Raw genomic sequence first — 25,445 nt, forward strand, 5'->3', positions numbered from 1 at the left:
CTTAATACCAAAGAAGATTTCTCTCGGTTTGAGCTTGGTTGCCGAGTGTATAGTTTCGTTGTATTGTGTACAAGCAATCAAAAAATTTTCTTTTTGAGAAAGGTCTTCATGTCGACCTTTTATACACCTGAAGATTTCTGCAAGAGTCGAATGAAATCTTTCGACTATTCCATTTGTCTCGCTATGGTTTGCTGGCGTAAAGTACATTTGGACGCCAAGGTCCTCCATAAGCCCTCTTACTTCTATTGATTTTATAGCGGGCTCATTGTCCGAGACAATCAGCTCTGGTTTTCCGTGCGTGCTAAAGAATTTTAGTATAGCTTTACGGATATCTTGGATTGTTCTAGATTTAATTGGAATAATGATTCCAAATCGAGATAGTTTGTCGACAATTGATAGAAACATATCGGGTTGCGCAATAAAAATATCTAAATGGATGATTTCGAGTGGTCGTTTCGGTATGGGAGTCTCTCCCAGTTTAATTTTATATGGTTTTCTTTCGTATTTATTTTTGTTGCAGATTGCGCATAGTTTGACAAATTGTCGGATTTTAACTTTCATTCTTGGGAAGAAATATTTCCGCGATATTTGCTTATGATTTTCCCAAATTCCTCTATGTGAAGATTCATGTGTTTTGCGAATGATAAGATTTTGGTCTTCTGGTAATTTCAGATCTTGTAGCATTTTTTGTGAAAAGGTAACTTTAAGACTTTTATTATGTCCGAAATGGTTCTTGTATACTGTCTGTAAACTCATGATGAGTTCTTCGGGACAATGTAGACAATTAATTTTTGACGGGTTGCAGTAATCTTTAAAAATGCGTGTTATTAGTCCCATTCCGAAATGCATCCTAGTAATGGTTCGTCTAAAAACTTTTGGAAATACTTCTTCTATTTGGTCGTCGTCGAATTCTCCTATTTTAAGAATAATCTGATTTGAAAAGTAGTTAATAGGCTTCAATGTCATGGGAATATATTCGCTATCGTCTGTGTTTGCAGAATGTACAGATATGTCTGATGAACTATCGTCGCTGTCAGTTTCGAATCCGCTTTCGTTAACGTTGATTTCGTGAGGTATCCGAGATAAACCATCGGCGACTACATTCTGTTTGCCGGGTTTATATTTAACCTCAAAATCAAATTCACGGAGGTCTACCATCCACTTTAGAACTTTGTCGTTAGGGTTTTTTAGGTGCAGGCCATACGTCAAGGGTTTATGATCAGTGTATAACACAAATTTTCTACCAAAAATGTATGGCCTAAAGTACTTACAACCCCAGTGTATTGCGAGTAGTTCTTTTTCTATTGCTGGTAATTTCTCTTCGGATTTCGTTAGAGTTCTGGATGCATATGCGACAGGTTTATCACTACCAACAATTCCTTGTGACAGGACGGCACCGACAGCATGATTCGATGCGTCCGTGGTGACAATAAATTGTTGTGTAAAATCTGGGTATTGTAAGATACTGCTGCTTGTCAAAATATTTTTAAATTTGTGGAAGGCTTCTATGAACTCCTTTGTGTGATGAATACTCTCCCCTTTCCTGAAACAGTTTGTTAGGGGTTTTGCGATTCTCGCAAAATCCTTAATAAACTTCCTGTAATATCCTATCACACCAAGGAATCCTCGTAACTCCTTTTCCGTTTTGGGAAGGGGCCAATTCCGCACAGCTTCGATTTTTGCTGGGTTCGGCTTGACGCCTTCTGGGGTAATAATGTGTCCTAAGAAACCTACTTCTTTCTTAAGAAACTCACATTTATCAAGTTGCACTTTCATATTGTATCTGTGCAAACATTCGAAAATTTTTGCAAGGTTTTCTATATGTTCCTGCAAACTTGTCGAGAATACTATGATGTCATCCATGTATACCAAACATCTGACACCAATGTGTTCTCTTAATATATTGTCCATAACCCTTTGAAAGGTTGATGGAGCATTTCTCAATCCAAAAGGCATTCTCACGAACTCGTAGTGTCCATGCTCGACACTGAAAGCAGTTTTGGGAATGTCTTGGCTATTAACTTCTATCTGATGGAATCCTGATGCAAGATCCAACGTAGAAAAATACATGCATCTACCTAATTTATCTAATATATCCGATATATTAGGTATTGGATAGCGGTCTTCGACAGTCTTGTCATTCAACTTCCTGTAGTCGATGACAAGCCTCCATTTTTGCTTTCCTGACGCGTCTAGTTTTTTCGGCACCACCCAGACAGGTGATGACCATGGACTATTGGAATGCCTAATAATTCCTTGTTCCAGTATATCTAAAATTTGCCTCTGTACTTCTTCCTTATGGCAGAATGGGTACCTGTAGGACTTGGAGTAAACTGGATTTTCATCCTTCGTTTTGATATTATGTTTAATTGCATTCGTAAATGATAAAGGTTGTTTTTCCTGGTGGAAAATGCTTCCGTATTTTTCAATAATTTTTAACAATTTTGTCCTTTCTTCTTCGTTCAAATGTTCTAGTTGAAGATTTTTTTCAGTTTGTGCTTGTTATTGCCATTCGATAATATTTGAGATTTTTGTTCGAAATTATTCACCTCCGCAAAAAGAGGTCTGTTTGGGTTTATTTGAACTGGAGAGCTAGAGGTATTCAAGGCGATGATATTTGCTTTATTATCCTTTGCTTTATAAAGACCAGGAATGACAATCACATCTTCTGTTAATGGAAAATTATTTTCTACCAGAAAATCTCCGTCTCCTGCGGTTGTTGGCAACTCAATAACCGTTTGTTCATGAGCGTTAATTTTAATTGAAAATGATTCCGGATACAATCTTCTCATAGAGATCGTTTCATCTGGGAATTGTAGTATATTCGATGATGTAATAATATTAGCTTGTAGATGAGTTAGCGATTCGTACCCTATCAATCCGTCGAGAAAGGAATGGAATTTGAAGAGAAAGAACTTGATTGGTGGTTTATCTTTAAACGGTGCGAAATATATGGATTGATTAATTTTATGCATACCTGAAACATTTTTCACGACAGAGGGTGTTTCATGAATAGTTATAGTTTTATCTTTTATTAGTTGAGGGTTTAAATAATTTTTGTTCGCTCCTGTGTCGATAAGGAGCTTAAGTTTTCCGAAAATTGTTGTAACTTCAACGTATGGAATGAAATTGTGTGGCTCTATGTGCCTTGTGGGTTTTCGGAATCCCTCGAAAAATTTATTTCGTCGGTCGAGTTCTCTTCATTTTGGCATATGGCCTTTGATGTATTTGGTTGAACCTCTTGCGATTCGTGGTATTCAGGATAATCGTCACTGTAATCGTAGCCGTTATAGCCATAATAGTAGTCTTCAGGGAAATATGGATGATATGAATAATCATGTTCAAGATTTGTTAGTTCTTCTACAATAAATTTCGGAGCCTGAGTTTGTCGAAATGGTTGATGGGGAAAGGTTGGATTCCCAAAGGGTCGAGGTGGCATTGGTGGAAAAGGCTGTCTTGGCCCCATCGGTGGGTTTCCAAAAGGTCGAAACGGTTGTTGGTGTCTAAACGGTGGGAATCGGGTTGGTGGTCTATTTGCGTAATTTATGTTCGCACTTCTAATAGATTTATCTACTTCCATGGGAACAGGTTTTTGTTCTTGTGGGGGATGTGGCCTAAAGAACGTATGATTTCTGAATGGATTGGGAGCGTAATAATTTTGTTGCCGTGGAGGTAAAGGAAGAGGATTACCATTAAATGTTCTTGGAATCCCGTGATTGGGTTTTTCTGGAGGTAAAAATGGGTTTCTTGTGTGTTTTGGTGGCATATTATTTGTAAACCCTGATTTATTTAAAAAGTTTTGTTCTTCTATGCAAGCGTCAAACGCTGATTTCAACGTTTCTGGTCTGCGGGCTCTAATATTTCCACCTATCGGCTCTTTCAAGCCGGCTAAAAATACTTGCAGAGCGTTCTCGCTGTGTGTTTTAATTCGGTCGGTTCTCACAGTAGGATCGTCGATGGCAATATTTGCGTGGTTGACGAGTAAGGAGAGTAGATGTTGCACTCTCCCGTAAAAGTCTTCGATAGAAGAGGTTTGGTGTGCCAAAAACAACTCCCGTGTAAGAGTTGTAGCATCTCTCTTATCGTTATAGTGAGAAATTAAATTAGCCTTAATAATTTTCCAATCTAGCGGTGTGCCATATACCTCAAGAACGGTATCGGCGTCACCGATAATTTTATTTCTTATCGCTTGGACCCACACATTATGATATGGTGTGGCTTCCAATGCATCGATAAAAGGCATAATGTTGTCTACACTGCGTAAGAACGAGTGTAGTTTAACGGGATTGCCGTCAAATGGCTGTAGAATGTTAATCCCTTGAGGGGTTTGTAACGTTTTCACGATTTTCTCGGCATTAGCCATCATTTGCTCCTGATGGGCGAGCACTTCTTCGCTGGTTTGTGGCATTGTAAAATTGTTAAATTTGTTTGAACTATCACTACTTATTCACTTAATCACTTGCACTTTAAATCACTTTTCTTAATCTATATGGTTTTTACTCACGATTTATTCCCGATGTCCTTTCGGGGATCCTCTATTCGTTTCGGTGTCCTTGCAGGGTCCTCCTCGGTAATCCTCCGGTGAGATCTCCGCACTGTTAACTCTTTTTATTCACTACTAAAAAAAAAAACGATCCTACCGACTGCGCCAGTTAAGTATTGGGCTATCGGAGATCAGTTTTTAAAAAAAGAATTAAACTTATCACTTCCACGATTGAACAAAGAATGAATTTATTGTCTAATTAATGCTATAATGAAACCTACACTTGCCCTACTCTGCTGACCTACGTTTATAGTCCAGTTTGCATACTCTGCATACTTCCGTCGTCCGGGGTCCGTCTGTTGCTAGGTCGATTTGCTACGTCGTCGTTTGGTGCACTTGCCGTGGCTCCGCCTGGGGTTGGACTTTGGTGGTGATGTGGACTTATGCGATGTGACCGGATGATACCTTTGGTTGATTATCGAACTTGATGACCGTTGCGAATTTGTGTGGGTTGATGTCCTCCGTAACTTGTATGTATTGATATCGATTAAAATCTAAGGAGTTGAAAGAAGGAAAATTATTTGCTGAAGCAGTTTTCAAGTGATCAAGGCCCACCTTCTGGTTCGTTACCTTAGACAGACATTTGGGATTTATATCTGGCTCTTGTTCAAGATTCATGCATTCTTCAACAGGCGAATGCCACCCTGATTAATTCACTGTGGCAGCTTTATTGGATTTAATTGAGTTGAATGGGATCAGTTGGATGCTCAGATAGAATAATTGTAGATATATCTATATTTCTATGAGAGGATATCACGGGAAGGAAGGTTTTGGTAATTTAAAGGAATTCTTCAAAGTATACGTTTTGTTATCGTTTAGGGTTGATAATATAATAAACGGGACCGGTATTGAAAGCATGACCTTCTGCTTAGTAAGCCGAGGCGGTAGCAATTTATAACCGACCACGGCATAGGTTAGCTAGACAAACTTTATGTCGCGTGAAATAGTAGGACTTCGTTTAAGGATTAATGTTCCATGGATCACTGTTAAAACTGCTTCAGCAATTAACTTGCCCCAACTCCAAAGCTTTCGCGTACTGTGATCGATCTTATATCAATACATATATATTCAATTTTAAATGACTTTACATACAGTTATTTCGGTTGTTCTAGCAAATTTATAAAAGTGTCCGGAACAAAGTTTTTGCGAGAAATTATCGTATAAAAAGTTATCAAGAAAAAACTGATTTTTCAGTACCACCCTAACTTTTTTGTTAAAAAAATCATAACTCGCGAACCATAAGAGATATAAATTTGGTTTCTTCGGCAAAGTTGCTCCAAATCGGTTGTTCTGAAACATTGTAGAACATTCTTCTTCTTCTTTTTGGCGTTACGTCCCAACTGGGACAAAGCCTGCTTCTCAGAATAGTGTTCTTATGAGCACTTCCACAGTTTTTAACTGAGAGCTTTCTTTGCCGATTGACCATTTTCGCATGTGTATGTCGTGTGGCAGGTACGAAGATACTCTATGCCCTGGGAATCGAGAAAATTTCCAACCCGAAAAGATCCTCGACCAGCGGGATTCGAACCCACAACCTTCAGCATGGTCATGCTGAATAGCTGCGCGTTTACCGCTACGGCTATCTGGGCCCCATTGTAGAACATTGTGTAGTCCTAAATGCGTCAGCAAAAAAGTTTATTTGCTGATCTCGTAAACCATGTGGCCCACCCTAATTTCAAATTACTGAAAAAAATGTCTGAAAAATATGGAGAAACTTTGCCGAAGACACCATATATCTAAAATTGACGGTTTAGGCGCAATCATTTTTGTCTTCCTAGATATGACTTCGGGACCAATGTGCACCGGAGGCATTCGTGAGGGAAAGCTCCGGAAATATCAGAATCACTTTAGGAATTCTCGGAAGAAAGTTCCGGAATAATTTCTGGCCAAAATCCCCAAAGGAATTTCTTAAGAAAATCCCCGAAGGAGTTCTTGGGGGATATTTTCGGAGGAATTCTTGAAATTCCCGGGGAAATCCCTGAAGGAAATTTCTGCTGCAAATTCTGGAAGAAAAGAGATATTTCTGGAGGAAATCTCTGGATGACTGCGATGTTCGTAAAATGGATATAAACTTTTTGCTGCACTATTCATTTAGTTTCCGCACAACATTTCCGGAAAAAAAGTGTTATTTGTTAAATTTCAAGGCAATTTTCAATAATTTTCAGAAACTTTAATATTGAAAAAGTCAACTAATACGCCTGATTCGGAAAAGATTCGGTGTCAGTGTAAAGCTCAGCTAGCAGTTACAGCATAAAACTTTTCCGCATTAAAGCTTGGAGCAATCCCTGGAATAATTGCTTGAAAAGTTCCCGGAGAAATCCTTAGAGAAATTCCTAAAGAAATCTCAGTAAAGATTTAACTGGAGAAACTCCTTACAAAATCGTTAGAAGAATATTCGTAGAGATTTTCTTGCAAAAACCCCAGGTATAATATTTGGAAGACCTACAAATTAGAGTAACGATTAAAGGTTTTCCTTGAAGAAATTCCTAGAGGATTTCTAGAAGGAATCTCTTATGAAATCCCTAGTGGAATTTCGTCGTGAAAATCTTTTGTAATCGGTGGTTGCGAACACCATGAAAATTCAGTTTTTCTGGTAAAATCCAATATGGCGGCCAAATTCAATATTGCCACCAAATATAGAGTAGGTGTACCAGTTATGGCCATAGTGGTTCCCTAGTTCGCCATACATGATAACTTGAATTTATTCACATTTTGCAATTTTTTGTGTGTTTTAGGAGTAAGATAAAGGATGTATCTTGAAGTTAAAACATTCAAAAATATTAAAAATGTGAAAGTTTTCGAATCTGCACATATGACCAAATAGGGAACCACTATGGCCATAACTGGTACACTTTCCCTATTTATTTTTGAAAATGAAGCGCCTATGTTTTCTCTTTTCAAAACCATACTATTTTGAAAGGGTTGTTGAAAAAAATTCTGAGTTATAGCAGTTTGAGTGAGCCAAAAATTGTCAAACATCGAGGGGTCCTCAAAACTGTTTTAATTATAACTACCGATGGGTCCATCAATTTGACCAACCGAATGCAGTTTCTTTACTTACTCGATAGGAGCTTTATGCTGAGCAACATTTTAAAAGACCAAGTGTAAATAATGGGCTGGTCTCAGCGAGAATTACTCATATGAGCAATTTGAAATTTTCATGTCAGTCGTGCACTTGAAGCATGCCATATTTTGTCAATTATTCTGACAATAGTTTACTGCAAAAATAGTGGACCACAGTCACCCTTATGGTTCAACGTCACCCCACACGAAAGTATTATAAAGAATCTAAACATGCTGAAATTTTGGGAAGCGATTTTTTATTGACCAAGTCATATAGTCACAACCGGTTTACCATCAGACCAGCATAGATCATGTATCACTTTCTGCTAACCGTATCCATGGCCAAGCTAACGCACATTTCCATATGTTGTCCCAAGCGTGGATGTTGTTCTTGGTGAGGATGAGCTAAAAGCATTTCCTCCGGCACTTTCTACGTTCCAGGATTCTTACGTGGTACCGGTTATTTACGGAAGTAAACAGATTTGCAAAAGAAACAGCACTGAAGGCAGTATTCTTCATAACGATAATGCATAAGCCAGAGCATGTGTGTTGGTTTTCATTCAATCGTCATCTTTGCTATGAATTAAAAAAAAAGTGACGGATACTATCCAAATGGCAACGTGTCGTAATTTAAGATGCTCTTTTGGATGGTTGCTCTAACCAATCAAAAAAAAAAGTATATAGTTACCCTTTTTCCAGATTATTTACAAGAAATAGCACCGATTTTCGAAGCAAAAACTACCTTAGATAGGGGCTATAATCAATGAACACGTACGTACGTTTGAAAATTCAAAACTGATAAAACGGGATTGATTATTCCAGTAGGTGTAAGACATTAGGGTGGTTAAAAATATCGTTTTTGCTCCGCACCGCTCGTTCGATTCGAGGTTAAATTTTGAGAGTCCTCTCAAAATTCGAGCCATTTTTAATAAAAACTGAGACTGCGCAAGCCGTTCCAAGTTTGCATGGGCATTGCTATGGAAAAACCAAACAAGTCGTTCAATCTTTTATAGCCTTTGTCCATGGGATCTCGAGAATTAGTACGATGCTGATACTTTTTGATCCATTTATCGGCTGCTATTTTGTCGAAGACTGTTTTCAAATCTGACGTCTGAGTTATTAGCTAATGATTTTTATCCGAATTAAAAACCTTTGGTTAGGATAAATAAGCTGCTCTGCAGGCATCACTAGATATACCATGACCCCACAGTTATGGATCAAATAGTGTGGAGTCCAACCTATAAAATTCAATAAAACGACATGGAAAACGTAAAATTGTAATTTAAAAGCATGAATCGAATCGTTTCAAATTGGAACTTCGGTTAGTAAACTGTTTTGAGTGTAATATTTACATAGGATTGCATAAAAATTAAAAATTGTGTCGGTTCCTGAAAACCATATTATGGATCAATTTTCATATTATGGATCAAATTGTGACATATTGCGGATCAGTGCGCAAAATCAAGATATTTTCAACTCAATGCATCTGTATTGCATGGTATGGCGAAAGTTAACAATGTGTCATATATTACTGCAAAAAATAGCAGTGTTAGAGCTGGAAACAAGGGTAAAATGCCCTTTTTTGTGATACTGCATTGTAGTAACTGAGACATGAACTGTTTCCGCTCCACACCAAGTTTTCCACCCATTTTTGTCTGCTAAAATTTGAAATTTACAAGCCTTGATGTTTTATTAGTTTTATAATTAGTGCTGTTGTCTGAAAATGTCGAATCCAATGCATAAAATAGCAGAAATCTACATTCTTTGGAAGTGATCCATAACCGTGGTAAACAATCATTTCCTGGTCCATATTATGGATCACTAGTTAGAAGTGCTAATATTCGGTAATTTGAATAAAAATTCAAGTAAAATATTTTCCAAAGATGAATTTATACTAAATCGAAGCGAACGAGCATAAAACATGCTATAACATTTGAAATTAACCACCTGTGGGAGCTTATGAATGCTGACGGCACTTCTTACAGAAAACGACCATATAATGATAGCTGTGTGGTACCAACTAAACATTTGCCAAAAACACCGTTATTTAGCGGTTGAATGTTGTGCTTAACATTACAAATGGTAGAAGACAAATAGTATACCATGGGAAAAATATGTTTTACGTCAACGTTTATGTTTTGAGCGAGTTATCCGATGTTGAACGCCAAAGTGATCCGTCACTGTGGGTGATCCGTAACTGTGTGGGCATGGTATACAGTGAAAAATAGTAGCCACGATTTTTGTATGCTATCTTTCGCGCCAGATGCAGCAGTGTTGTCTGTTCAGGATATAAATGAGCAATACTTGAGATTTTTCATTTGAATAGAAATAAACAACTAATAACTGAGACGTTCGATTTGAAAACAGCAAAGTTGCAGCCGATGAATGTATCTAACGATATCAGCACAATACCAACAATCAAGTTATAAACTTTTGAATACTTATCTTGAATTTCCCATAATAATTACCATACGAACTTTGAACGGCTTTCACAGTCTCAGTTTTCATCCAGATGAGGTCAAATTTTGGCAGGACACTCAGAATCTGAACTAGAATTGAAAGAGCGGTGCACTATGAGCCAGAAATCAAAGAATCACGACAAAATTCCAAACACCTTCAAAACGAACAAAAATCAACCTAAAAGCACTAAAAACTTAACGCTCTTATACCCAGATTTTTATTTTCGATCTAAGTATCATTATTCGCTATCTTAAATCGATCTAAACACGTTCAGGACAATGATTTATTTGTATTCGCAAATTTATGAATTTTGGTTTTTGTTTGTCTAATTTTTATTTTTGAACATCCCTATCCTTTTTAAGTTTTTCTTGAAGTCTCTTCTGGGTACCGATTTTTGACTATGATAAAAGCTTGAGTTTTTGTAGTTCTTCTAAAAATAATAAATTTCTTATTGTTTTCTGGAACATATTTTATTTTCTATGTAACTAACGGAAAAATCGATTTGAAATTATTTCAATTCCACCAGACTCTTCATCTATAATAGGTTGATTGTAGAAACTTGTTAAATGTGCATATTTAGTATTGCAGGTTAAATTGAATCAATGCTTTTGTAATACAATTTTTCAAACATTTTTCAAAAATACAAAAATGTTCCAAAGGTCGTAAAAAAAACTTTCGTAATAAGCGTGTTATGGTTATAGGACATTTTTCACAATGACATTCCCGAGAACACCATTCCTCAGAATGACGTTCCCTAGAATCCCATTCTCCAAAATGAGGCATTCCCCAGAAATCCATTCCCCAGAATCGTTTTATTTTTAAAGAGAGGTAAGAAATAAATTTCGTTTTATTTAGTCTCTTGTGGTTAAAAAAATGTACCGAATTACCGAATTGATTCGAATTTCCAGACGCTTCGAATCCCGGACATCGACATCAATTCACCCAATATTTTATTTCATCAAAATCATTGTTATGGATCTCAAGCGAATACAAGTTGAGTTAAAAAAAAAAACTATTTAAAGGCGAGTGTTTGCTTCCCTTGTCTCAGGCAAACCATCTGAGGGGCCGCTCATAAACCACATGGTCATATAAATAGGTGGGAAGGTTTTGGCCAAATACTGCGCTGCCCTTCTACGCCTACTTGTCCCATGTTCTATGTAAACCTTATGTACCGCGGGGTAAATATGCGTAGAACGGCAGTACCGCCCATATAAATTTCAAAACGTTCGTATGGACAAAAGATCACGCAGTGGGAATGAGATGGTCTTGAAAATCAAAAAAATAATGTCTATGTAATTCATGGCCAGACACGACGAAAAGCTTAAAGCAAAAAAACCGTGTAAAAGCTGTTTAACATGATTGTGTCACTTTTCCCCGAAAGTCAATTCCCCGAATTACAGCTCTCCCAATGACCAGTTTCACAGAAAGCCATTTCCCTTAATGACCCGTTTCCTCGAAAAGCGATGAATTTACTTATAGCATACTTTAGAGACTGGGTGCTGAGCTAGCAAGTATGTAAGCAATCAAAATAAGGAGATTTGATAGATTATAAGGTCATTCATAGAGTATTATTTTATTAAGTGGAATTTGGGGCAAATGTGCCATAGGGGCAAGTGTGCCACCCCTGATTTTTATAAAAACTACAAAATATATTTTCTCTTTGAGCTTAAAAATATGTTCCCTTATAGTTCATAAAACAATGATCAAAATATGACGGAAATTGCTCTATTTTTCAAGTATTTACATCGACTTTTGCAAAAACAATCAAATTTTAGTGATTTTTTATTAGTTTTCGTTGTTTCCAAATAGCATGGTGAAAGGTAAATTAATAACAGATTTTTCTAACGTACTGTACATCGTCAAGTAATAATGTGTAAGTTATTATGGCATTTGAACGAAAAAAATATTTAGTTTTACATCCGAAATTCAGTTTAGTTGAAATCTATACTTTTTGGGGCAAGTATGCCACCTATTTATCAAACAAAAATAGTTAGAGTGAAATTCATAAATATGTAAACATAATCAACAAAATCATAATAATGAATCAAAATGAGTCACCAGTATTGGTTTGTGAAGCGAAGAAGGGGAATAGCAATCATGTGTGCTCCCAAAGTGATATTTTCTCCAAATATTCGATAATAACATGGTTTGAGTAGTTTTAAGAACGGTTTTACCTATCTTCATTAATATTTTACCGTTATTTAACGCTGATCTAGTGTGTACAGATCCACCGTAATAAAAGGGTAATTAATATATCGTATTGAATGGAGACAAAAATAACCATTTTAGTTATTCGAATTCACTAGTAGAGAGTAGTTGTTATAAAGCATACTCCTGTGACGGTAAACTAAAAAATATGTTTTTAATTATCAATTAGGTACTGCTTTGTTAACAATTTAAACAGGAAATAAAGAAAATATAATCAAAAGTAGAATTACATGAATGTTCATTCGGTGGCCGTCTTGCCCCATAGTGTTGAAATTTACGTTATTTTGGATGATATTTGAGAAGCTCCAAAACTAATACTTTTTGGAATTATTTTCTTTTTAAATGGCACAGTGCTTATGAAACTAACATCATGAGGCTGAACTGGGGGGTTTTTTAAAGCTTTAGACAAAGTTAGAAAACAATATGCTTAAGGTGGCACACTTGCCCCAAATCCCGCAAATTGTCCAAAATGGAACAAGTTTATGTGAATTACATATTTGTAGATGTTCTGCTGTTTTAAAAGGTAACAATTTTACGTTGTTCGAAATGTTTCAATCAAATTCACTTTCGAAACTTTATGGTCAGGAATAATATAGCAATAATGGAGGTCTTACTTGATGTATTGAAACATCAGAGCATCCAATTTATGCCAGCTTTCGGATGACATTATATTATTACATGCAGAAAATTCTAATATGAGAATCACGAATTTTTGTCCTGATCTCGCCTATGTTTGATTTTTAATTGAAATAAATCATGCCGAATTTCTAACGCTCATTTGCTTTCAATGAAATGAGATGATTCATTTATGCACAATTTAATAGTTCAATAGTTTAATAGGCCGTTTGAAACTGTCTTTAAATTCCAACGTAATATAGGACGATTGTACAGATGGTTGCTTAATGCTTTTATAGTCTATTAGGGAATATCAATTCACTTTTAGTGAATCATCAAATTTGAAAACGGGCTGATTGAAAAATACTCAGCAGGGTCGGAGTGATTTTTTTTTTTTTTAATTTCTGTTCAATGATTTCTATTAGTTAATTGAGTTTTGTGCAACATAAGGCATACAAAAATTCCAGCCGTATCATTTTTTTCAAAAGTCTGTTATCTTTACCTGGAGGTTGTCCAGAAACCACGCATATAAATCGGGATATTGGGAGCCTCATACATACAATACAAAATATACATACAAATACAGAAACACAAAATAAAATACAATGAAAATCTTCAATCTAGTTTAATTACCATATCTTTAAACTCCAGATTTCTCATCAAAGTATTCTATGAACGACTTTGAGAACATTATTACAATCAGAGCAGACGTGTTTTTGCAAGAAAAACAACAATAACTCCCAAACGGAAAGAGATGGCGAGCTCCTTCACTCACAAAATTACGCATTTCCCAAAGCTCTAAAAGTGTTTCATAGACTACTTTGATGAGACATTGGAATTGAAAACGCTGGAGCCAGAAAACCAGTTTTTGTTGGACCACCCTATGCCACAATAGGAAAAAAAAGCTTCAAATCGGTCAATTTCAGAGCCACTAAAAACTTTGAGTTGGCAAAGTTGCTTGAAATTGAATGGTGTACAAGTGAATACAATAATTTCCACAAATAAGACTAGAAATAGAAATTAGTCATACCATTTCTTTGAAAATGTGGACCACTTTAATTTTCAATAACACCCAACAAATAGCCCCTAACTAATACAAAAAAAAATGTAGATGACGGTGTTCGTCTATTTTTTTAATTATTCTTAAGCTCAAAATGCATCTTTCCGTGTAAAACTGCTTTCTACACCACTGTGCATAGTTATGATAACAGACTCGGGCCATGACTGCTAGCTTCCTCTCGCTCCACATTTCCAAGATTCTGCTACACTAAGCCAGATTGAAATATTAAGCTAAATTTAACTACAATATGTACATTTTTAGACATTTTCCAGTTTTCCAGCAAGTTAATATATGGGTCGAACTTTTGCCCCGCTTGAATTAGCACAATGGATGAAAAATGCTGTCCATACCGTTATGTAAACTTTATGGACCGCAAATATATTTACAGCTTCGCCCTAACGTGAAAACTGGCGTGGCCTAATTTCGCCAGTAATAAACTTGTATTACGAAGAGTGCAGTAAAGTTGTAAGCAACAAGCTTTAATTAGGTAATGTGGAAAAGCTATCATAGTGCATTGGCGCAGCAATTGTTCGAAGAGTTGGTGGAGTAGTATGTAGAGGAGAAGATTACTGATCTTGATGTCAGAAGTTCGATTCTCGATCACAGTTTTGTTTTTTTTTTTCTTTTAAGTATTTTGCAATAAATCATCTATTTCGATATAACTTGAATATGTTGCAAAGAGACTCCGCCTCTTGCGCTATTGCATTACTATTCAGTGTAATTGTATGTCATATTTTCAACGATTAACAACTCTTATTAGTTTCAAGAGATGATTTTATTCTTGAGTTGAAACAAACTGTGCTGCTAAGGTAGAGAAGTTAGGAGCACAATTAACATACAAGCGAATTGGACAATCACCTATTTACACTCTAAATTTGACAAATTTTCCACCATAAATAATCCCAGATCTGTCTGATATTTCGATAAACAGATATCCTTACATATAAGACGGTGATTGGTTGGTACGGCGTAGATATGGAAGTTCGATTAAATACACCTACCTATTACTAACTTTTTCGGTTAATTGAACTAGGTTCTTCTTCTGAAAATACCTGGTTGCAAATCAAATCAAACTTGCTTCGGTCCAAGCCTTTACCTTTACCTTTCAACATGGCTCAAACACAGCAACGATTGTTTTATCAAACAAAATTTGATTTGGGAATTGAGTCTGATTTCCAGCCACCATTGCACCTACGAGTCCCTGTTTCCTTAGAGCTAATAAACCCGCTCACATGTTTATCGTCAATGAAATCGAAAGTAATCACACGCTTCATGTGATGTTTTCTCTTCCACCCATTCCATCTACTTTTCACAGGAGGCTGTCTCAGCTACGGTCATTCATGTTGGGGTGGGCACGGCAAACGATCAGGACCACCGTCTGGCCGATCCATCCCCAGGTCCCTTCCTGCACCACCAATGGTTCAAGCTGATCTATGGTCCACTATTGAACGAATGAAGCCACCCGGAGGCAAAGGGTAATGTTGATGTGCTGTTGAGCGCTTCCCATAAATCGCACTGAAATTTATCTAAATTACATTTATTTGTAGGACACTTTATGCAGCACCCAACAACATCTATTATCAACCACTAGGACGCATTGTAAAGGCTCCGTCTGTTTCGTTAGTGGATCTGATGGGATCCGACTCGTCGTTATCTACTTCAATCGAAAATGATGATGTGTAAGTAAAATTGAGTTTGATGTAATAAACTATGCTAATAATAAATAATAAAAAATTAGTAGTATAAGGTTCACCGAGATATATGACACTAAAGAAGACTGCAAGTGGTAGTCGAAATACGCGTATCTGTCAGAGATAAGCATTTAGGAGCGGAATTAAAAGGTACACGGTACTCCATCTACTTTAAAAGTTTCTCTATTTGAGATTCTGCTCAGAGAATTCGAACATTCATTAAAGAGCACCGAGATATGTTTTGGGGTAGGGATAAGATGAAATATGTTATTTTGATCCAGAAATTTTCAAACATTCTGGGCCGCTGAACCATACATAAAAAATAATCTAAAAATACAGTACTGACCTATTTTTTAACGGGCAGTAGATAGGGTAATATGAGCATTGGGCATCCATAGGATGAGCTGTATAGAGCTCTACAGTAACAAAAGTATTTTCTTAAAATATGATATCCGCCCTATTATGTAGGAACTATGGTTAAGGGACAAAATGTCGACAAACAAAACGTCGAATGCCAAAACGTCGAATTCCAAAACTTCGAAAGGGACAAAACGTCGAAAACGGTGAATTTTCAACATTGTTTGCCAGACTTTTTCTTCAAAGCGGGATCGAATAAATATGCTATGATTAACGTTTGGCACATAATGAATTATTTATTCTTTCAGATCAGAAGAGAATCATTCTTCCAAGAAATATCGTTTTCTTCAATTTCTTTCTTTTCGACGTTTTGGCATTCGACGTTTTGGGGTTCGATGTTTTGTCTTTCGACGTTTTGTCACCCAACCCAAATTGGATTTAGGGACAAAATGTCGAAAGAAAACGTCGGAAGACAAAAAGTCGAATGCCAAAACGTCGAATCCCAAATCGTCGAGAGGGACAAAACGTCGAAAGCTGTGAATTTTCAACTTTGTATGCCAGACTTATTTTCAAATCGGGATCGAGTAAATATGCTATGAACGTTTGGCACATAATGAACTATCTATTATTTCGGGAAAGAATCATTCCTCCAAGAAATTTCGTTTTCTTCAATTTTATTCTTTTTGACGTTTTGTCTTTTCGACGTTTTGTCCTTTCGATGTTATGGCATTCGGCGTTTTGGGATTCGACGTTTTGTTTTCCACGTTTTGTACCCAACCATTCCATCGCCCTATTATTGCACTACTTTATCCTATTATTGCGGAAGTGCAGGTCTATTATTGCGGTAGAAGAAACATAAATTCAGCAATTCCATGAAAAACCGATCAAGTTGGTCAACGAATTCCTTGAAAATTTGTTATTTTGTTCCTTATCCGAAATAAGAATACATGTGCTTTTGGATTTTTTTTTGATTAGGGTGATCATTTCCAAAATAGAGTGACCAAAAAAAACGTGACTTCGCAATTTTTTTATTTCTTTTTAAATTATAACTTTTGAACCGCTTGACCGATTTTTAATTTTCTTGGACAAAATTAAAGCTCAATATTTTGACTTTTCAAGAAAAATTTGGCATTTTTTTTACATGAATAAAAATCAAAAATTTGCGTTTTTTCATCTTTTGAAAATCTTGGGACCAGAGGGACTATTGCTGTTCTGATTTTTTCTTGAAAATTCAGTCAATTTTACGTTTACTGTCAAATTTTCAGCGATGTATGTTTTTTAGTTTTTGGAATATATTTTTTCGAAAATAAAAAAATCAGTCAGTTTCTATCGGCACACACTGTAGGTCTCAGCGCAGTAGATTTTTTTTAACTTTTGAACAGCTCAACCGATTTCCATTTTTTTTAATGAAATGAAAGCCTAAGATTTCATATTTTCAAAAAATATTTCAAACCCTGAAAAAAAAATTATAATTTATATATTTTTTATTTTTTATATTTTTTAATGTAATAATTCGGAAAATGTAATAATTTTCTTTCCATGTGAATGAAACTGCACGATACCATCGGTTTGTGTGGCATCTCGAGCAGAAAAAGATTGCAAACGAATACCCTATCATGGTATTATGGTAATTTAAATACCAGCATACTATAGTACGCTCTTCATATGATGGTAATAAGAGGCAAAATACCAAAAATCAATACTAAAAAATTCTATTATTAACATATGTGAGTGTTAGTTTATGGACAAAAGGTCGAAAGACAAAAGGTCGAAAGGACAAAACGTCGAAAGACAAAAGATCGAAAATGATTTGCTTGGTGGGGATTTTTTTCCTTCTTTGAAAATAGATTTTCGACCTTTTGTCCTTTTTTTTGTTCTTCGACCATTTTTCCTTTCGGCCTTTTATCTTTCGACCTTTTGCATAGATTCTCTGAATGATCATATGTACAAAATTGCTCTAGCAGGCTCATTCCAGTTCCGATGAGGTAAAATTAAAATTATTTGACTGAGAAATCAGCAACCTGAAGAGCCTACATAGTCTTGAGAAACTTTAATATACACTAAAATTATCTAGTAACTTAATAAGCAAATTTTCTGCCGTTCTATGCATATTTTTCCCGCAGTCCATAACGTTTACATACACACCAAATTTTCGATCAGTCTTCCAGCAATTTCGTTTGCTGAAACCCATTCAGCAATACACAATTTTACTGATGTTCAGCACTTCTGAAATTATTTACTGGAATTCAGCAATTTAACTTGCTGGATAATTGTCAACACCATCAGGTTTACTGATTTCCAGTAAGTTATATGACAGGTGATTAATAATCAGCAATCGGTTAGAAATTTTGCTGTAAACCAGTAAACATAATTACTGATTTCCAGCAACAGTTGTACTTGTCAATCGAGAAACTTAAAAAAGAGAAACAAAAAATCTCTTAGTTTCATTTGCAAGCACAGCATGGAGGTTTGTGAGAAAAACAATCTATTAGTCGCCCTTTTTTGTATATCTGAGTAAGTAAAATATTTAATGAAACACTAATTATTGATAAATAACTCAAGTGTTCATTTCCAGGATACAAACCGGAACGGCCAACGGAGCTTTACTTTTTCCTCCCGAAGCGCAGAAAATTTAGGATTATTTTTTATTGTGAAAATAAATGTTTGAAGCAACGGAATAGCATTTTTTTTATGTTTTTTTGCGAAATTTACTTAAATTTTGCTTCAATCAGAACTTGGCGGCCCTAATTTGCTTTTAAACAGCATGAAATCCTACAAAAATAACAAATAACTAAGTGCTGATCATTCAGCAAATTGAAATGTACTTTGCTGGTTGTTCAGTAAACCAGCTGTCATTTTTATGAGAATTTTATTTGCTGAATGATCCAGCAAATTTCATTTAAGGTATTCCAATGTGTCAGATCTGCCATTCCGCCATTTTGAAATGCCAAGTGACAGCTGGCGAGTTTGTTTTTGGTTGTTTGGATAGCAGATGCATGACGTGTCAAAGTAGGTATGGACCTATGCACGAGTTCAGTATTTGACGTTTGAGCGGTGCCGTGTTATTTATGTGACCATGGAAACAAGTGAATTCGGCAACGCTCAAACGTCAAATTAGTGAACTCGTGCATAGATCCATAGAATGTTTCTTTTACACCCACATCTGGATGGTAGACGCGGCAAAGTATCTGAATTTACTTCACTGTGTAATGCACTGATAGTAGAATGACTTAACTTACGAGATAAAGTTACAAGTATACAACTGTCATCGTCAGACGATGACACCGTGGCGAATCCTCTCTTTCATCGGTAGACCATCGGTGGTGGGTGGCTCTCACCCGCTGCACTATTCGAAATTTCCACATTTACATGCATTACGTGCAATTGTAAACCAATTTTTCAAGTAATCTGTTTTTCTTCGACACAAAACACCGGAATACTACATTAAAGACAAAAATTTGATTCGCGACAAAATGCTTGAGAAAATTTTCACTTCGCTGTGTTAATGTTGATCTATTGCTGTGTGTGGTATTGAAGGTTTATCAACTGAAGGGTAATGGGGGGACGGATCTGATGTAGTGGTTAAAACACACACCTCTCACGCCGAGGACCTGGGATTTGCATCCCCAAGATAGACACTTATTGCAAAATTGTTATAGTGACAACTTCCTTCGGTAAATAAAGCCATTGGTCCCGAGATGAACTAGCCCAAGGCTGAAAATCTCGTTGATAAAAATAATTATAATAATAAGAAAAACTCAAGGGTAAACACCTAAAGCTTTCTTTTTTCTTCATTCAGGTCTTCAAAATCGGACGATGACGAAAATAACGAGGAACTCAGCCTCGACAATCACAATGTTCCGCAATCTCGTGATGATCTGCTTCGACAACGACAACTGAGAAGGAAAGCAGCTCTGTTTGAAACCGCAACAACCGAAACTGGCAGCTCGAATGAAGATGGCATTGGCCAGTTGCTGCTAGATGTGGCTGTTCCGGACAGAGAGACGAATAGAGATCTGTTGAAACTTCTAAATTCTACACCATCGCGCAGATACGACCATAGTACGTAAAGACAAATTTTACACCACCTTTGACGTTGACAAAAATATTGGAGAAACCCGAATGCAGGACTGCTGGCATACATCTTACTCTTGGTTGCTGAAAAGACGATTGTTGTTGGGAGGGATTCTAAAGTGAAAGCTTCTAAATTTTTAAATTTTTAACTTAAGCACATGTAGGATAAAGAAGAAGCATTATTTATGGCCTGAATAAGCGCGAGTGCTGCCTACTGCTGGGCTGGAAGTTGGGCAGAACTCGCGAAAACTCGAGGTGAAAATGAACGCCAACTACTCGCTGCTGGATGTTGTTGTGATTTTACGCATGATCAAAAACGATTAAAAGGAATGAAATCTTAAGCGTGACATTGGGGGCAAGTTATTATAAAATAACATGTTTTGTAATTAATAACATTCTCATGTAGAAGTTACTACACTAACAAACTATGACTGTACGTGTTCTAAGAATGAAAATATATATACGGCAATAAATCGACAGATTATACATTCATGTAAATAAATTAGTAGTTAAGAACAAGACTGTGTTGTGCTTGAAGAGAAATTACTAATGGGACTTATATGTCAAGACGGTAATGAACGCTAGAGTAATAAGAACATGAACAAGTTTTTAAATCTACTATTTCTGGAGCGACAAGCTTAAAAGTTTAGACTTGAGAACGTCCTGAAATCACTCAAACTGCAAAAATCCAACCACAAAGTCAACGAACTCTTTTGAGCAGACATTGTGTATACGCGCTTCATATCACGAGCTTGAGCTCAGTACGTGCTCGAGTACCGTAATCCGGGGGCAAATTGATCACTTTTTTACAACTTTTTGCCATAATTTCCTTTGGACTTCAAAAATTGTCAAATTTTTTTCGGTAAAATCGGTACTTCATTGATCTTTATCAGTTTATGCAATCGATTTTTTATGAAATAAAATTTAACATTTCATAAAATTTGTTTCAATATCAAAAATTGAAAATGATTGGGGCGAAATTGATCACTATATAATAAAGCATATTTTAGTATGTAAAATTTCCCTGTCTACTAAATTTGGGTCTCCTGAATCTGAATAAGATGTCAAAATTCTTACAACTCGTGTATATCATAGTTTTATCGCAAAATTAAACTTTGTAAATCTGCCTAATACGCCTAAATGTATGCAATTTCCCTTGAAATAAGCACTTTATTCAACAATAAACGGTTTTATGAGCAAACAACTATTCTTGTAATGCTGTACGATTTCAAATATGAGTTCAGCAGTTAACATTGAAGCTAACAAAACGTGTTTAACACTCAAAGTTAACATGTAGGCTAAGCACCAGCGGATTGTTTAATATCGACATTTCCAACAGTATTGCTAACTCTTTCAAAAACTGTGAATATTTCTATGCAAAACTGACTTTAATAAAAATGAAATAGTTTAAAATCATCATTAAACATCTATAAATTAGAAAACATAGAATATCTGTGATGGCAACGAAGTATTAAGCATCCTTGAAAGGGAATGCTGGTACCGACCCGATCAAATTCACCCTAGTGATCAATTTGCCCCCGGATTACGGTATGTGCTATTGTGAGTCACATTTTTTAGATCTCATGTAGCAAAGTACTTGCTTAAACGATCACATCTGCTCTGCTGGCTCATGCGCTGATGGTGTAAATAATGATTTATCTTCTTTTACTACCGTTTCGACTTATATTCCGAAGACTTGAGGCTACCACTTACTTTTAATGCATCAGATAGGCATTGAACCAAAGACAAATTAAAGACCTTCATGTCCCTTGCAAATGCCCTAAATTTTATGGCTCATAAGGTAATCTAGAATGCCGTGAAAAGTGTACTGCAATGTGTCAAACTTGAGTACCTTTTGCACTACCGAGGGACCAAATGCAGTACTAGAAGTGGTACCCAATCTGAGCCCGAGTGCGACGGACCTGATTGAACAGCTGATATTTGTGAACAATTATTGTATTTCGTTGCAAAATTCAACTGTAAATTATTGAGCGTAGTGGTAAAAGTAATGGTTTACCTTTTTACTATGATTTCAACACAAAAAAGGAACAACATTTCGTTGTTTCGCTTCGCTACTGACGGTTGTCTGTTCCTGCTCTTGTTAAAAAGCATTTTTGTGGAAGTTAAACGCTAAGTACGCTGTATTTGCTGTGTTCCATCTATCAAGTGAATTGATTTGTGCTCGCTTACCTACGAGTTTCGCAGTGGAAAGTCATATAAACGCCAATAAACGCATAAAACATTTCATCACGACGCGGTTTTGCGAGTTCTACAAACTACAATTGGTTCATGAGCCGATAGCTATCATCATTTTGTATTAGGGAGCCGGATCCTATTCTTGGAACTTTTGATTCACTTCGGCAGTGGGGTTTTTTGAAAGCTACGAAGCTAATATTTGGCCACAACATGCGTCGTACTGATGCGCTTCTTATTGCAAAGTTTCAGACAATTCGGCCGAGAAAAACCCCCCATGCCAAAGTGAATCATGGAAGTGCCCAAGTGGTTCTGCACCCTATTAACATTGTCTCTAGATTGCAGCCCATACAGGCGTTTGTATTCGCCTGAACAGCTTTACGTAATCATCAACGGTTTTGAAGAATGGCCCAGGAACGAGACTGTGTTATTTTTATGTAAAAAAGAGTGTCTATCAACCGAAACAATCGTTGTGTGTGAGTGAAGGGTTCTGCGTCGGTATAAAACGATTTCATGCAGGATGCGTTGGACAATCAGATGATGAAGGTGGCGTTTGTTTGCACCGCAATATATTGTGGATGTGCGATAGTTGTCGTGATTTGATAGAAAATATCAGATTTCGTGACACCGTAAATATAGTCCGATCTCTAAACCAGCCAGTCGGAAAAGATGTAGAAGATTTGAAAACCGAAGTTTTGAAAATGAACGAGACCATTCAAAGTTTATCCGAAAAACTAATGAATGTATCAAACAACCAATCTACTGCAACATCGATGAACACGTCTCGACCACCATCTGTTGTAAATTCACCACCGTTGCACAGTGATTTTTTTTGCCGATTTCGTGATCGAAATAGAATAGCGTCTAAACTGTTGGTTTTAGTGAAAAAGTTTGTTCAGAGAAGTTTCTTGATTTGTAAAAGCGCTTCTTTTGATACTAGCGGCCAGATAATTAAATCACCTAAAAGTGAGATAAAAAAATAATTTTTTTACCTGTTCGAGATAGACGGTCGGTGTCTTCAGCAAAGTTGGAGCACATGTTAATTCAAGACACTTTGTCTAAGACACCAAATTTCTATCTCTTATACATTACAAGATATGTAATTTTATCTTAAAATGACCCTTAAAAACCAAAATTTTAGTATAACTTTTTTCCTAAATTTTTGACATTTTTTGTGTCTTCTACAAAATTGTTCAACTACCAAATCTACATGTTTTTGCTGAACACTGCAACTTGCTATCTCTTATGATAAAATAGTTATTTTCAAATAATCGATTTTTATATGGCTTTTTTGGACTAATAGCATTAGTTTGGACGCAGATTGACGCACATAGCGATTTGCGATTCTGAAAGCACTGTTTTTTCACTTTCAAATGACACTAAGAACTTTTGGCCAGAAGCGGTCTATTGATTTTTATATTTAAACTAGTTAAACCATAAAAATGCATTTTTTTACGCTTTTACGACTTTTTTCTCGTTTTCATAACGTTATTTCATATATAAAATGTTGGAATTGGAAAAATTTATATAATTTTTGATATACTACCTCACCCACAAACTTCATTTAGCATGGAAATGCTTTTATTTTTGTTTAAGTCATAACGTTTGACCCAACTTTTGACTCTCGATAGAGCGTTACGTAATTTGTAAACGGTGCCATTCGTTTGTTACACAACTTTCATTTGTGGCGCTACCATGTAATGTCTTTGTTCCTTTCAAAATCTCGCGATACGCGGCATAGCTAATAAAAATCCTCTTTGTGTTATACAAATTCTTCTATGATATAGGAACAAAATTTTAAAAAAAATATCGAGAATAATATGTGTGCTGACACTTCTATAGTGAATGTAAATTTCACTTATACTAATACAGACAAAGTATATGCTGATTTGATATAAAACTGTAACAGTGAACGCCGATTGGACATGAATCAGAACTTTAAGGACATGTAGGAAGGAATCCCTGTCATGGCAGGGAAAATGGCCTCCTCACACAAACAAACACATTTTTTCTCAAAATATTTCACTTACCTAATATTATTCACTCCCAAATTGCTAACTGTACATCAGAACACTGTTATGTTACCATTATTGTAGTTAAAATAACTCATAACTAGCCAAATTTCACAAATCGTGCTAATTTTCAACACGAACGACGAACATTCTCTCGTTTGTTTATACTTACTCACCCGCTAACGAAAAATACTTTTCGCCCAATTTTATCATTTCCGCTACACGTAGAACTCCGAACTCAGTTTACTTTCATTAATTATTTATTGAAAGACACCTTCTCATTGATTTCTGATGGATACAACATAAAACTTTATAGATCCGTGCTCAAAACAATCACCCGTTCTCAAATTTCCGCTTTTTCTAATTTTTCTAATATCAAGTCGGCTGCACGCTTGCAGTGCTGTCAGGAATGTTGATAGTTACGCATGATATCAAGCAATATTATTCAGTTGAAATTAAAAAGACTGGAACTGATGCTGGGATTAATGCCAACGGAGTCTTATTAATTGTAACTACACTATTACCAACTAGTAAGAGAATATATTTTGTGTACCACTACTTTGAAACGGAAGTTTACGGATTCAAAGGAGTTTCACCTTAAATTCAGTGCATATTATTGAATTCTGTTATAACTGTTAGAAACTCTGTGAATTCAGTGAGAACTGTTCAAAAATGTCTGGTCCAACAAATACAGGTTCAAATTTGATTATAAATTAGTTGTACCATTCCTTATTATCATGATTTATCATTTTCATTTGTTTGTTTAATTTGTTTACCGGCAAAACAGACCGATGATGCTCCGAGTAGGAGCTATAAAATGCATTTTTATGGTTTAACTAGTTTAAACATAAAAATCAATAGACCGCTTCTGGCCAAAAGTTCTTAGTGTCATTTGAAAGTGAAAAAGCAGTCCTTTCAGAATCGCAAATCGTCATGTGCGTCAATCTGCGTCCAAACTAATGCTATTAGTCCAAAAAAGCCCCATAAAAATCTATTATTTGAAAATAACTATTTTACCATAAGAGATAGCAAGTTGCAATGTTCAGCAAAAACATGTAGATTTGGTAGTTGAACAATTTTGTAGAAGACACAAAAAATGTCAAAAATTTAAGAAAAAAGTTATACTAAAATTTTGATTTTTAAGGGTCATTTTAAGATAAAATTACATA

The 25,445-nt window shown here is 35.9% G+C and overlaps 1 protein-coding gene across 1 annotated transcript in view; it reads left to right on the forward strand.

The window, feature by feature from the left end:
- Positions 1–20,590, forward strand: part of LOC110679499 — a 38,529-nt gene extending 17,939 nt beyond the window's left edge. Inside the window, exons 2-4 of the mRNA XM_021854293.1 lie at positions 15,265–15,424; positions 15,497–15,628; positions 19,797–20,590. Of these exons, the coding sequence (XP_021709985.1) occupies positions 15,265–15,424; positions 15,497–15,628; positions 19,797–20,067 (563 nt within the window). The 3' untranslated portion in view covers positions 20,068–20,590. The remainder of the gene's footprint in view (positions 1–15,264; positions 15,425–15,496; positions 15,629–19,796) is intronic.
- Positions 20,591–25,445: the final 4,855 nt, after the last annotated feature.

Source organism: Aedes aegypti, chromosome 1 (assembly GCF_002204515.2).
Source record: "Aedes aegypti strain LVP_AGWG chromosome 1, AaegL5.0 Primary Assembly, whole genome shotgun sequence".
NCBI classification, from domain to species: domain Eukaryota; kingdom Metazoa; phylum Arthropoda; class Insecta; order Diptera; family Culicidae; genus Aedes; species Aedes aegypti.